Genomic DNA, 13,448 nt, shown 5'->3' on the forward strand with positions numbered 1-13,448 from the left:
TGACCCAGGGATCGAACCCAGGTCTCCAGCATTGTAGACAGACGCTTTACTGTCTGAGCCACCAGGGAAGTCCATGTTCTATGGAATATGCCATATTATAAGTGTGTGAGTGAGCAAACCCTGTTACACCACTAAAGTGAAAGTGAAAGTCACTCAATCATGTTCAACTCTGTGACCCCATGAACTGTACAGTCCATGGAATTTTCCAGGCCAGAATACTGGAGTGGGTAGCCTTTCCCCTCTCCATGGGATCTTCCCAACCCAGAGATCAAACTCAGGTCTGCAAAATAATTACAGGCAGATTCTTTACCAGCTGAGCCACAAGGAAGCCCAAGAATACTGGAGTGGGATAGGCTTTATGGATAGCTCAGTTACACCACTAAGGGAAGTATGAAATATTAAAACCTATTTAAGAAATATTTGACAATGTGTATTAAAACATTATCAAATGTACCTGCATTTGGACATGCAGTTGTGTTTTTATATGTCTATTCTGAGATAATTATAAATATGCCCAGTATTATACAAGGTACACATAACTGCATCATTTTATAGATTTAGGAAATAGCTTATATTTTCATCCTCAGAAAGGAAACTTAGTAAATTAAGGAATGGATATTTGAAGAATATTAAACAACATGGACATGTGTTCTTGATATACTAAATGAATAAGAAGTTATAAAGTACATGTCCCAGAATCATTACTTTATTAAAGAAAGCATGTAAATATGCCCCCAAATGACAGTAAGAATGGTTACCACTAGGTAACTAGATAAGTAGTGTGAATGATGTGTGTAGGATATGAGACAAGATTAAGGGGTGGACAGGGGGCAGAAAAACTAAAGGTGTGTAAGTCCTGATAAGGAGTTTGTTATTGTTGTTATTTTTCCCCTAATTTGAAAAGAAATGATTAATGGCTTTTAAGCAGAGAAAAGACAACATTTTTATGTTTTTTTTTTTTTTAAAGACCAATTCTGCCTGTTATTGATGGTTGATACAAAAAGTGCACGGTGGTGGTTTAGTAGATAAGTTGTGTCCAACTCTTGCAACCCCATGGACTGTAGCCCGCCAGGCTACTCTGTTCATGGATTCTCCAGCCAAGAATACTGGAGTGGGTTGCCATTTCCTTCTCCAGGGGATCTTCCCGACCCAGGGATCAAATGCAGGTGGCAGATTCTTTACAAACTGAGCTACAAGGGAAGCCCCCCAAAGTACATAGTAATAGATAAAAGACAACAACAAAACTACAATGGGAAAATGGCCAGTGAATGGGAAGAGGAATAAATACAAATCAATAAGAAACATGAAATAATATTCAGCCACACTAGTAATCAAAATCACAAGTTTAAATGATTTTTCACCATTAAAGTAGCACAATTGTAGAAATTTAATATGTATTAATGATATTGTAAGGTAGACAATGGCAAAATAATCATTCCTGAATAATCACTCTTGGCAAAGATGTACATACAGGATGCTGATCTACATAGTGTTTTCACTGTTTTATTTCTCCTTTGAAGAGGAATTACATGCAATTTTTGCACCATTCTGTTTTTCATGAAAATTCTACTAGTAACAGGTGTTATTTTGATAATATCTGTTTTGATATTTCGTAATGTAAATTTTATTATTTTATAATCACAAAAGTGGTTATTAAGGAAGTCCCAAATAAGTTCTTCATAACACATAGACGACATGATATAGAAGAAATAATGAAATTCAAAAAAGGTTTTGGAAATATGTAACACATACAGATTTAAATATTATATAGCATAAACCCAATTAAAACAATTATTTTCTCAAAGGCCTATAGTGTTGGAAAGCTTTTACCTTAAACCACATTACAGCCCGAGAAAACGTGATAGGTCCAAGCCCAGAGATTTATTTTTATTTGCAAAACTGTTTGTTATTTTATAATTCCCAATTTTCTAGGGTCTATCCCACCCCAGAATAAAAGCCAGCATTTATGACTATTGTCACTACATAATCCTAACCGGGCAGAATCCAGGGGTTCACCATTCTCTTAGTAGCAGTATTAATTTGCTAATCCAGTAGGACTTCCAGATTTAAATGTCCTGCCCAGTAGGAAATCTGGAATAATCAGTTCAAATTTTCTGGGAGTCTTACGATGACTGTTGAACATCTCTGATCAAGCCCTTCAAAAGAGAGCTGCTTTCCTCTGACAACTGCTGCTTTATTACAAGATTGACTTTTTTATGTCAGGGATTCTATTAGAAAGGAGGTCAACTTGGGATCCTGAATCATCTCTACAAGAAACGTGGGTTCAGCTAGGGCTTAAATTCATTTATGGAAGTATTAAAACTCAACAATAACTCATTTGGAGCAATTGTTACCAACTTTGTACTTTTTAAAAGGAAAAAAGTCAGCCTTTAAATACAAAGAAATACAGTGTCCCTTTATTTGCTATTGCAGTTCTTATTCTAAGAAAGCTGAGTACATTTTAAAAGCACACACAGATAAATAGTTCTGTAGTCTGAAATTTCCAATTCAAAAGCAAAAGGAGAGTTTGCAAAACATGCTCTCATGCAAAGAACTGCCCATTTATCACCATTTGATGAAAATGTGTGTGTATGTGTGTTGTATATATATACACAGCAAAGTTGGAAAAGATGAGGCTTTGAAAACTAGTCCTAGAAAATAGATTTATCCATGCCAATTTGTGTATGTTTCTGTATATATTTTAAATACAATAAGGTTGATTACAAACAGGAGGTTCATTTTGTTGACTTTTTTTCAGAGAGGGTTTCTAACATTCATAGAAACAACTAAAGAACGAAGCCATAGACATCAACAATATTTCAATATATATCACACAGCAGAGTTAAAATCATCACACCAGCTCTTTTTACATCTCATTGCTACTGGTAATTTCTCCTAATTCTTCCATCATTAATTCCTGTAAGGGCTTTTCAGCACTTATCCTACAAAGCACAGTTTCCTCGTGTGGGTTTTTAACTGTTGATTCCTGTGCTGACAGATGAGATGTGTTGCTGACCACAGTGTTTTTAGCTCTCAGAGTGTAGACTTCCTTGGACTTTGCTCTTTTTTGGCAGAGCTGGAGGTGAAAAGCATCTTGGAAACCACGACGAAAATTTTCATTGAAGAAACCATAAATGATGGGGTTGACGCTGCTGTTGCAGAAGGCCAGCCAGTGTGCAAAAGGGTAGATGTAGATATTGATGACCTGCAGTTCATTTGCAGACAGGTCAACATAATCTGAGAGCATCATCAGGGTCCACAGGGGCAACCAGGAGAGAATGAAAAGCAGAGCCACGGTCAGGAGCATCTTAATGATCTTCTGCTTCTTCTTGGATACCACGTGCCACTGCTCCCGGTTCTGTTTGCCTGTGTGGGGCACTTTCCTCCTGAACAGTGAAATTCCAATCCTTCCATACATGATGACAATGAGGGACAGGGGAGCCAGGTAGATATTGGCAAACAGCACTGTGGTATAAATCCTCCTCATTTCCTGACTTGGCCAGTCTTCCCGGCACCAGTAGACTGGGCTGGTTTTATCCTGGGAGTTGAATCTCACTCGGTAATTTTTTTCTTCCTGTACATGTAACATTACTGCAGATGGGGACATGATGGCAATGGCCAGGACCCAGATAATCATAATGATGACAAATGCCGTCTTGATAGTGAGCTTTGGTTTAAAAGGGTAGATGACACACCGGAACCTGTAACGAAAGGCAAATATCAGTGAAGGACTGCTCAAAACTTCTGGCTGAGTCATTAATTAAATTTCAGTAACTGCAGTCTTCATCCACGTTCTCCCTAAAACGTAGAAAGTTAGAATTAGGAGAGACGCATTTTCTGTAATAATTATATGAGATTAATTTCAACTCAAAATACGAATAAGTGGAGTATATCAGACACTATTAATAGCAAAAGTACTCAGGCTTCCCTGGTGGTCCAGCGATTAGGAATCCATCTGGCAGTGCAAGGGATGCTGGTTTGATCCCTGGTCCAGGAGGATCTCACATGCTGCAGAATGGCTGAGTTGATGCATCACAACTACTGGAGCCAGCGCTCTAGAGCCTGTGAACCACAATTACAAAGCCCATGTGCTGCAGCTACTGAAACCTGTGCACCTAGATCCTGTGCTCCGTAACAAGAGAAGCTGCTGCAACAAGAAGCCTGTGCATCACAACGGAGAGTAGCCCCACTCGCTGCAGTTAGAGAAAAGCCTATGCACAGCAACAAAGACCCAGCACAGCCAAAAAGTAAATTAAATAAATAAATACAATAAACCTTTAGAAAAAAAGCACGGATGTATGCATATGTATTTACAACTGATTCACTTTTCTGTATAGCAGAAATTAACACAACATTGTAAATCAACTCTACTCCAATAAAAATTTTAAAGATATAATAAAAATGTTAGTGTTAAGCAGCCCATATTGAACATTTAATATTCTGTTCTAAGGTCCTTTTCATTGGTTTGCATGGATTGTATCTTTAAGCCTTTTATGGGGAAAAGTCTTAGAAAGGGTAAAAATTCTTGCCCATAATCACACATGACTGTTGCACATGTGGTTTGGCTCCAGAGCCCATATTCTTATACTTTCCTTCATGCCCTTCTGTGGTCCCCTCACATATGATCTGTGTGCTTGGACATGCAATTTGCTTTGGCCAGTTAGTTGAACATTAGCAAGCATGGTATAAGTGGAAGCATGAGCGATTTCAGCTGTAAGACATAGAGTAGGAGAACCACACCCAGCCAATCTACAGAGTTGTGGGAAGTACTAAACACTGCTGTTTTGAGCCACCAAGTGTTTTGGTGGTTTTTTTCAGAGCTGTAAGACTCTGAGAGTTGCCAATTATGAGGTCTGTTTATACACCTTCCTGGTGTTCCATATCTTCTAAGGAGCATGAAAATTCAACATCAATATGAAGAGTAACACTGGTTCATTTTACTGCTGTTAATTTTTGTCATTGTGATTCTTAATGTTATTATTGATGTTCATTATGTTCATTATAAGATAACCATGTGCTCAGTCATTCAGTCATGTCTGACTCTTTGTGACCTCATGAACTGTAGCCTGCCAGGCTCCTCTTTCCATGGAATTTTCCAGGCAAGAATACTGGAGTGGGTTGCCATTTCCTTCTGCAGTATAAGATAACCATACAACTATGCAACTGCATAACATATTTTTCAAAGTATTATCATCTATTGAATTTTCTAGGATTTTTTTGATGACTCTATAAAACTGAAATGTTATGAAACTTACTGTTTTCCAGATCTGCAGGTAAGAAAACAGAGTTTTTAAATGGCTTAGAAGCAACCCAAACTAATTTAACTAATATCTTTATATAACGACTAGTTAGCTTGAGCTTTTACTACTCTGTTGTCTTTCTTTACAACTCCTTCAAAGCATATGTAAAGTCTTGTTTTTGTTGTTGCTCAGTTGCTAAGTTGTGTTCAGCTCTTTGCAACCCCATAGACTGCACCATGCCAGGCTTCTCTGTCCTCCACTATCTCCCAGAGTTTGCTCAAATTCATCTCCATTGAGTCGGTGAAGCTCTCCAACCATCTAATTCTCTGTCACCCACTTCTTCTCCTGCCCTCAATCTTTCCCAGCATCAGAGTGTTTTCCAATGAGTTGGTTCTTCACAGCAATTGTAGTTTCAGCTTCAGCATCACTCCTTCCAATGAATATTCACGGTTGATTTCCTTTAGGATTGACTGGTTTGATCTCTTTGCAGTCCAAGGAACTCTCAAGAGTCTTCTCCAGCAGCACAGTTCAAAAGCATCAATTCTTTGGCTCTCAGCCTTCTTCATGGTCCAACTCTCACATCCCTAGAGGACTACTGGAAAAACCATAGCTTGGACTATATGAGTTTTGTCCACAAAGTGATGTCTCTGCTTTGTAATACACTGTATAGGTTTGTCACAAGGCTTCCCTTGTAACTTCCAAGAAGCAAGCATCATTTCATTTCGTGGCTGTGGTCACCATCCACAGTGATTTTGGAATCCAAGAAAATAAAATCTGCCACTGTTTCTACTTTGTTCCCATCTATTTTCCATGAAGTGATAGGTCTTCTGTCTTAACCTCCAAGTGTTCATCTAGTCTTCTAATCAGTGAATTCTCCCATTTACTCACCCTTAAATTACGGATAACTTCATAGGTGCTGTTCTAGGTATTTTTGCTCCTTTTGTAAAACAATTATGGAAACTTCAAGTATTATTTTTTCATTTATTCATTCATCAAATAACGTATTATACCTTGTTATAGCAGGCCAAACTAGGACATGAATCATCTCTAATTATTTAATTTTAAAATATGAAAACTTTACTAGTTTTATTTTATTACTGAACTCTTAGTGTGTGTGTGTGTGTGTGTGTGTGTGTGTGGTTTCTCAGGTGGTGCAGTGGTAAAGAATGCTCCTGCAAATGCAGGAGGCATGGGTTTGATCCCTGGCTCAGGAAGATCCCCTGGAGTAGGAAATGGCAACCCACTCCAGTATTCTTGCCTAGAAAATTCCATGGACAGAGGAACTTGGCAGGCCACAGTCCATGTGGTCACAAAGAATCAGAAATGACTGAGTAACTAAGCATGCACATGCATACACCCTATCTCCCTCTCTCTCTCTCTCTCTATATATATATAAAGGGATACATACTGTGGATACAATTTATGTATATATAATGCACAAATATATATACACACACATATATACTATGCATATGTATATATATTATATACTACATATATATATATATAAAAGGATATATTATGAATACAATTTTAAACAGATATGCCCAAATGTAGTAGATGACACATTTTTCACTGGTTAGGTAGAATAGTTGCAGACATGCTCAATTTTCTGGATTCAGAGTTTGGGGTTGACCTACCTATCCACTGCTATTGCAACTAAAGTAAAGACAGAAGCCGCAACGGATATTCCCTGAACCAAGCCACTGATCTTGCACATTGTACTTCCAAAAGGCCATCCTGAAAGGGAAATGGAACAGTTAGTCTTCAGAGAGATCATACATGTATATTTTAATTTCACTGAAATTTTGAAGAGAAAGACATGAAATTAGATGCATGTAACTGTTTCTTAAAAGATCCAGGGAACAATCAACGTTTCCCATTATTTTCATTAATATATTCAGAGCTTTGTTTTTCAGTATATTAATAATGTCAAAGCTTATACAGTAGTTTCAACATTCTATATGCTCTAATAAATATTTTGCATCTATTAACATATCTAATCCCCACAACAAGCTTGGAAGCTTTATTATTCACCTCATTTACATCTTTTTGATGTGTTAAAAACACATATATGTACTTTATATGTTTGAAGGTATTGGCAAGAAACTTAACTCTCCTGGAAGAAAATCTGAGAAAACATTATTGATAGCTATACTCAAAACATTAAACAAATCAAAAGATTATGCCCTTATTAAATCCAGGAAAACAAAAACATTTTATAAGAGAAAAGGTTGCTATCATAGTACTCTACATGGTTCAGCAGGAGTAAGGTACATATAATAATAGTAATGCATACCCTAAATATTGATTTAACAAAAAACAATGATGTGCTCATATTGAGAGAATGAGGGAGGTGAAAAATGAATGTATATTTGTGGCTCTGTATAAATGTGTCTGTTGGTATTTATACCAAATTTCAACCAGTCATGTTGTTTTTCCAATTTCACATTCAGACAGTTTCTATGGATTTACATTCTTTTGCGCTAGTGCTGTCAGTTCAGTGGAGTTTGGTGAGGGAAACTATCTCTTGGGGTAGAAGAGGATAATGAGAACTAAATTGCGTCTTCTGCAGTTGGATAATATACTAGAATAAAAACATGTTATTCAGAAATATTATAGTAATTACCAAAAATAAATGCAAAAATGCTGAATGTGGCTGCCTCCTGGGAATAGGAATCAGGGGTAGGGAAGGATACTGTATATGAAAAAACTTAACTAGTAATTTAATTATAGATATTTATGGGAGACATATTGAGATCATTTCTTAAGTTTATTGAGACAACAATTTTTATCAACTCTTTTTGTCTAGCACATCTTAAAAATGTACATCATTTTTTTTAATGTACATCATTAATAAATATTGCTTTTAAATGACAAGCATCATGGAAACACAGAATTTATGTAGTATATTATGATAGAATAGCCACTCAAACATTCCCTGACTCCCACTTCAGAGAAAGGAAAGAAACAGAAATAAATTCTTAAATCTCCATTTTTCAGTAAACCTATGTTGAATGCCATAATGGAAAAGAACTGTGATACGACTTTTGTTATTATTGTTTAGTCACTCAGTCGTGTCTGACTACACAGCAGTAACAACAAACCACACCACAGTTCTTTCCCTTTTGTGGCATTCAACATCAGTTTACTTTCTGGGCAAGATTACTGGAGTGGGTTGCCATTTTCTCCTTCAGGGAATCTTTCCGACCCAGGGATTGAACCCACATCTCTGCATCTCCTGCATTGCAGGCAAATTCTTTACTCCTGAGCCACCACAGTAGCCCCATGATATGGCTTGTTTGATCTAAATACTTTTTATATTTTCTTATACAGATTTGGAATATGAGTATCTTGAGTGCTATTCATTAGTTTATACAACAAATATTTATTAATCAGGTACTATGTACCAAAACTCTACCAGGAGCCGTAGATACACCATTCCTATACTTCTGGGGTGTATAATGTGATGTTTTGTGCTTGGTCGCTCAGTTGTGTCCAACTGTTTGTGACCCCATGGACTGCAGCCTGCCAGGCTCTTCTGTCCATGGGGATTTTCCAGACAAGAAAACTAGAGTGGGTTGCCATGTCATCCTCCAGGGGAATCTTCCCAACCCAGGGATTGATTACAGGTGGATTCTTTACCAGCTGAGCCACAAGGGAGGGACATAAAGTTGTGTTAGGAAGTGGTAATACGGACCCGGAAGTCCTCTAGGGTAGCACCCGAACCATTGTTTATGCTGCACATGTAAATTACTACTCCATGAATGAAACTACCACTTTGTGACATATCATTGGTCCTGCTGCTTGCCTTCCATCAAAAACTGTTGGAAATCTCCTAACCACCAGGGAAGCCCAGCTAACCCCAAGAGGGTTTAAATATTTATTTACATTATATCAAAGACCTGGTATTAATGGAAACCACACTTAGCAGTTCTTTGAGCTTTATGATCCATAATAGTCTCAATAACATTCCTACCATACTATATGTGCTCAGAGCTGTCAAAGAAATTCAAAGTCTTCAGTAAGAAGTGTCATTATTCACAGATGACTGTCAGTGAACTCTATAAAAATCAGCCTCCACATCTCATCTCTGTCACTTGCTTTACTTTTCCCCATATTTTTTTTATTCTCTGACTGTTTATATAGCTTTTTGTTTGTTGTTTTTTTATCCTCCTTTATAATGTAGGCCTCATGAGGACAGCTACTTGGAGAAGTTCTTGGAACTCCATAAATATTTGAAATGAATGGATGACCGTACCATAGCTGCAGGGATATGGGACAAATATTTTTTTATATTATCTTTGAGCTGTACACAAATCAACATAAGTGAAGTCACTCAGTCGTTTCCAGCTGTTTGTGACCCCATAGACTGTAGCCCACCAGGCTCCTCCATCCATGGGATTTTCCAGGCAAGAATACTGGAGTGGATCAACATACCTGCTATAATATTGTCCAGCAGTGTGATAGGCATACAGAATATACCAACTAGTAGATCACTTATGGCCAGGTTCAAGATGAAGAGATTAGTGACTGTGTGCATATGTTTGTTCCTCATTACAATGAAGCAAACCACTGTATTTCCCACCATGCATAGGAAGAAGATCAAAAAGTAGGAAATAATGAAAATCGCTGCCACTTGAGGCTGGTGAAGATAGTAGTTCACATAGGTGATATTGATATCTGAGTACAGATCATGTGTTGTGGCATTATTCCAAATGTAATGCCAGTTTTCTGTAGAGTTTGAATCCCATTCATCACTCATGATGGACCTGAACAAAGAGGCAGAAAAGAAAAACATGATTAAAAATCAAGAGAATATAAGCCTAAGAGAGCTTTAGAAAGATGCTTTTAAAATTCCATGGAATTTTGATGGATTTTCTCTAAGGACCCCTGGGCTTCTCTGATGGCTCAGTGGTAAAGAATCCACCTACCAATACAGAAGATGCAGGAGATGTGGGTTTGATCCTTGGGTCAAGAAGATCTTCTGGAGAAGGAAACAGCAACCCACTCTAATATTCTAGACTGGTGGGCGGCAGTCCATGGGGTTGCAAGGAATCAGACACAACTGAGCAAATACACACACACACACACACACACACACACACACACACACAGTGACCTATAAGTTTTGCTTAAAAGGGCTTCCATGGTGGTTCAGATGGTAAAGAATCTGCCTGCAATGCTGGAAACCCAGGTTTGATCTCTGGGTCAGGAAGATCCCCTGCAGAAAGGGAATGGTTACACACTCCAATAATAGAAATGAGTTATAAATCAGACATTCAAATTATTAGGATTCTAATCAAGAGCATTTGAAAATTCCACTTTGTGCTACAAGTAAAAATTATTATTATGTCATTTTCCTTGATATATTCTATATTATTCATTTATTTACCATACTTTCTATCCACTTGCAAAATTTCAAGGGAAATCCTGCAAAACTCCTCTTTCTTTTGCCTTCAAATATCATAACCTGTCAAAATTTACTTGTTCTAACTAACATGCCTTGAGCTTTCCTGATATTTGAATGAGATGAAATGTATACATCTCAAAAGTTGCATTGAAAAGAGCTTACTGTATTTTCCTTATTCTGCTTTGACTCAGTTAATTGGATATTCTTTTTATATAGTTCTGTATGTAGACATAGCCACAAAACTGAATTTCTTAAAATAGGCCTGGGTTACTTATCTTGGTTTCACATAGCATAATTCAATTCACATAGTATTTATGCAATAAATATTTATTTTAAATCTATATATCTTAAGAAAGACAAAAATCAATGGGTGTCAGAGGTCCCTGGTAACACTCCCAAGTTTGGTGGTTTATTAGAAAGACTCACAGGACTCAGCATACTGTGTGTGTGTGCTAAGTCACTCAGTGGTGTCTGACTTTTTGCGACTCTATAGACTGTAGCCTGCCAGGCTCCCTCTGTCCATGGGATTTTCCAGGCAAGAATACTGGAGTGAGGCTGCCGTTTCCTATACCAGGGGATCTTCCAAACCCAGGGATCGAACCTGCATTTCCTGCATTGCAGGTGGATTCTTTACCACTGAGCCACCTGGGAAGACCAGCGTATAGTGTATTCACAGCTAGTTTTAGTATAGCAAAGTGATCCCAAGCAAAATCAGCTTTACACATGGAGTAAAATCTGCAGGAAACCAGGCACAGGGTTCCAAGAGTCCTAGCCCAGTGGAGTCTCACAGGTCATGCTTAATTCTTTCAGTGACAAGTTTCACAACAAGTGTTAAACGTTGTCTAGGAGGAAGGCTTGTTACTCCATTCCAAGGTTTTTAGAGAGAGATCAGATGGGCAACTTCTTTTTAGTATGTGTCTAAATTCTAGGCTCCCAGATGGAAATTCAATGTGCAGCATGAACTTTGTGATTGTATAAACAAACTAGGCACTGTGAGCCACTCTGCCATTTAAGGAAAGCTTGTATCAAGATAGGGAGCTGTTTAGAATTTATTTAAATTCCCAGACTCTAATCCAGCTTGCAAACTGGGCCCTTCTAAAGATAGCACACTCGGGCCTACTTGTTAACTCTTTTCTGCATGCCTTGTAAATTGGATAGAATGTTATATGTGTCCTTAAATGAAAATCAACTTGATAGTGGACATGTACTATGGAGCTCCCATATTTGTGTTTTTAGTAGTTGAATTGTTGAGGGTAAATCCAAATGTCTTTACAGGTAGATAATCAGACCCTAGTTTGCAGAGACTGAACCATTTAATGACCTCATTATCATTTAGCATTTTTTAGTCTTTTACCAAGTACACATTTACATCATATTAGGGGAGCATGTCTATTTTTGTCAGTGCTATATAAGATTAATATATGTGTTACTTACTTCTGATACTTGACTTTGGATAGTTTTTGTATTTTAGGTACAGGGAAGGGTAAACAAGTTTTTTACTAATAAAAAATAACTCAGTGAGGATCATTTTTCTCCAACAGCTCCCATTATTTTGCCATTTAATTTCTTCCCTTTCCTCAAATTTTTAAAATTCGTCTTCGCTTTTCTGTACTTCATATTCCTAAAGTTAGATAAAAACTGGAAGTGAAAAGCAAAGTGAGCATGGGATCGGGTGAGGGCTTGGAGAAGAGAAAAAGAAAGGAATTTGAGTAGAACCAACTGTAGGCTGCTATACAAATTCAAGCTGAGAAAGTCTTTGGGGTCCAGAGACGCACTGAGAAAACCTACCAGCTTGACAAAAATCATTTTAAAGTTTCCAAAAGAAAAGCTTTCACGCAAATATTTAAAGATATTTGTACCTAAGGCAAGGAAGCACTTTAAATACAAATGAGAAAGACATGAGAAAAATGTAGGAAGGTAAGAGTTACTAATAAAAAACATTTTTCTGTGGATTCAGTTAGAGCTGGCAAACATATGGGTAGAATATATCATAAGATATAATGCTTTATATTTACACATTCTTTTTTCTTATAACCAGGCTGAAAGCAACCACGTGTGTCCGAAGCAGATATGCATCCATGATGTATCTGTTGAGATTAGAGGGTTAGGAGGATTAATACAGAATCTTCCAGTGTATTATATTACACTCCATGTCAGTCTTTCAAGACAGAAGAGTCTCTTTTCCTCTTATTCCAATCGATTTTTTTTCTTTTAATTTGGATAGCTCGGGTCTTAGTTGTGGCATGAAGGATATTTAGTTGCTGCTCATGGACTCTCTAGTTGTGATGTGTGGATTTAGTTGTTCTGAAGCTTGTGGGATCTTAGTTCCCAACCAACCAGGGATCAAACCCACGTCCCCAGCATTGCAAGGCATATTCTCAACCAGGAAAGTCACCCAGTAGATTTTTTATAAACTAAAATCATATTTTGTTTTGGGTGCCAATATGGATTTCACTAATCCTATTATTGGTTTGCTAACTGCAAAATAGCACGCAAAATGCAATGCAAAGAGTAAAAGAGTCCATCATTTTAAGTGTTATTTTCTAACATTCAATTATAAAATTTTTGTACATGAGGTCAGAGCTTTGACCATTAGATTAACCTATAATAATGTGACTTTGGGAACAACATCATCACTCATAGAATTACTATAGTGAAGTGGAGAAAAGTCAGATCCTGATTTATCTCAATGTAATACATCAGGGGCAACTGCTCTTTGCTATTCATGTATCAGGCATCTTTCTTACTGGGCACTTAAAAGTTCCATACCGTTGATTAAAAAGCTTTAAATAAAA

At 37.3% G+C, this 13,448-nt stretch overlaps 1 protein-coding gene across 1 annotated transcript in view; it reads right to left on the minus strand.

The window, feature by feature from the left end:
- Positions 1–1,367: 1,367 nt before the first annotated feature.
- The window catches only part of NPFFR2 (neuropeptide FF receptor 2), a 77,908-nt gene continuing 65,827 nt past the window's right edge, over positions 1,368–13,448 (minus strand). The window contains exons 3-5 of the mRNA XM_086405447.1: positions 9,681–10,012; positions 6,881–6,980; positions 1,368–3,701 (exon numbers count right to left, since the gene is read on the minus strand). Coding sequence (XP_086261573.1) covers positions 2,867–3,701; positions 6,881–6,980; positions 9,681–10,012 — 1,267 coding nt within the window. The 3' untranslated portion in view covers positions 1,368–2,866. The remainder of the gene's footprint in view (positions 3,702–6,880; positions 6,981–9,680; positions 10,013–13,448) is intronic.

Source organism: Bos grunniens, chromosome 6 (assembly GCF_055505025.1).
Source record: "Bos grunniens cultivar Pamir isolate PY7600 chromosome 6, Bosgru_T2T1.0, whole genome shotgun sequence".
Taxonomy (NCBI): domain Eukaryota; kingdom Metazoa; phylum Chordata; class Mammalia; order Artiodactyla; family Bovidae; genus Bos; species Bos grunniens.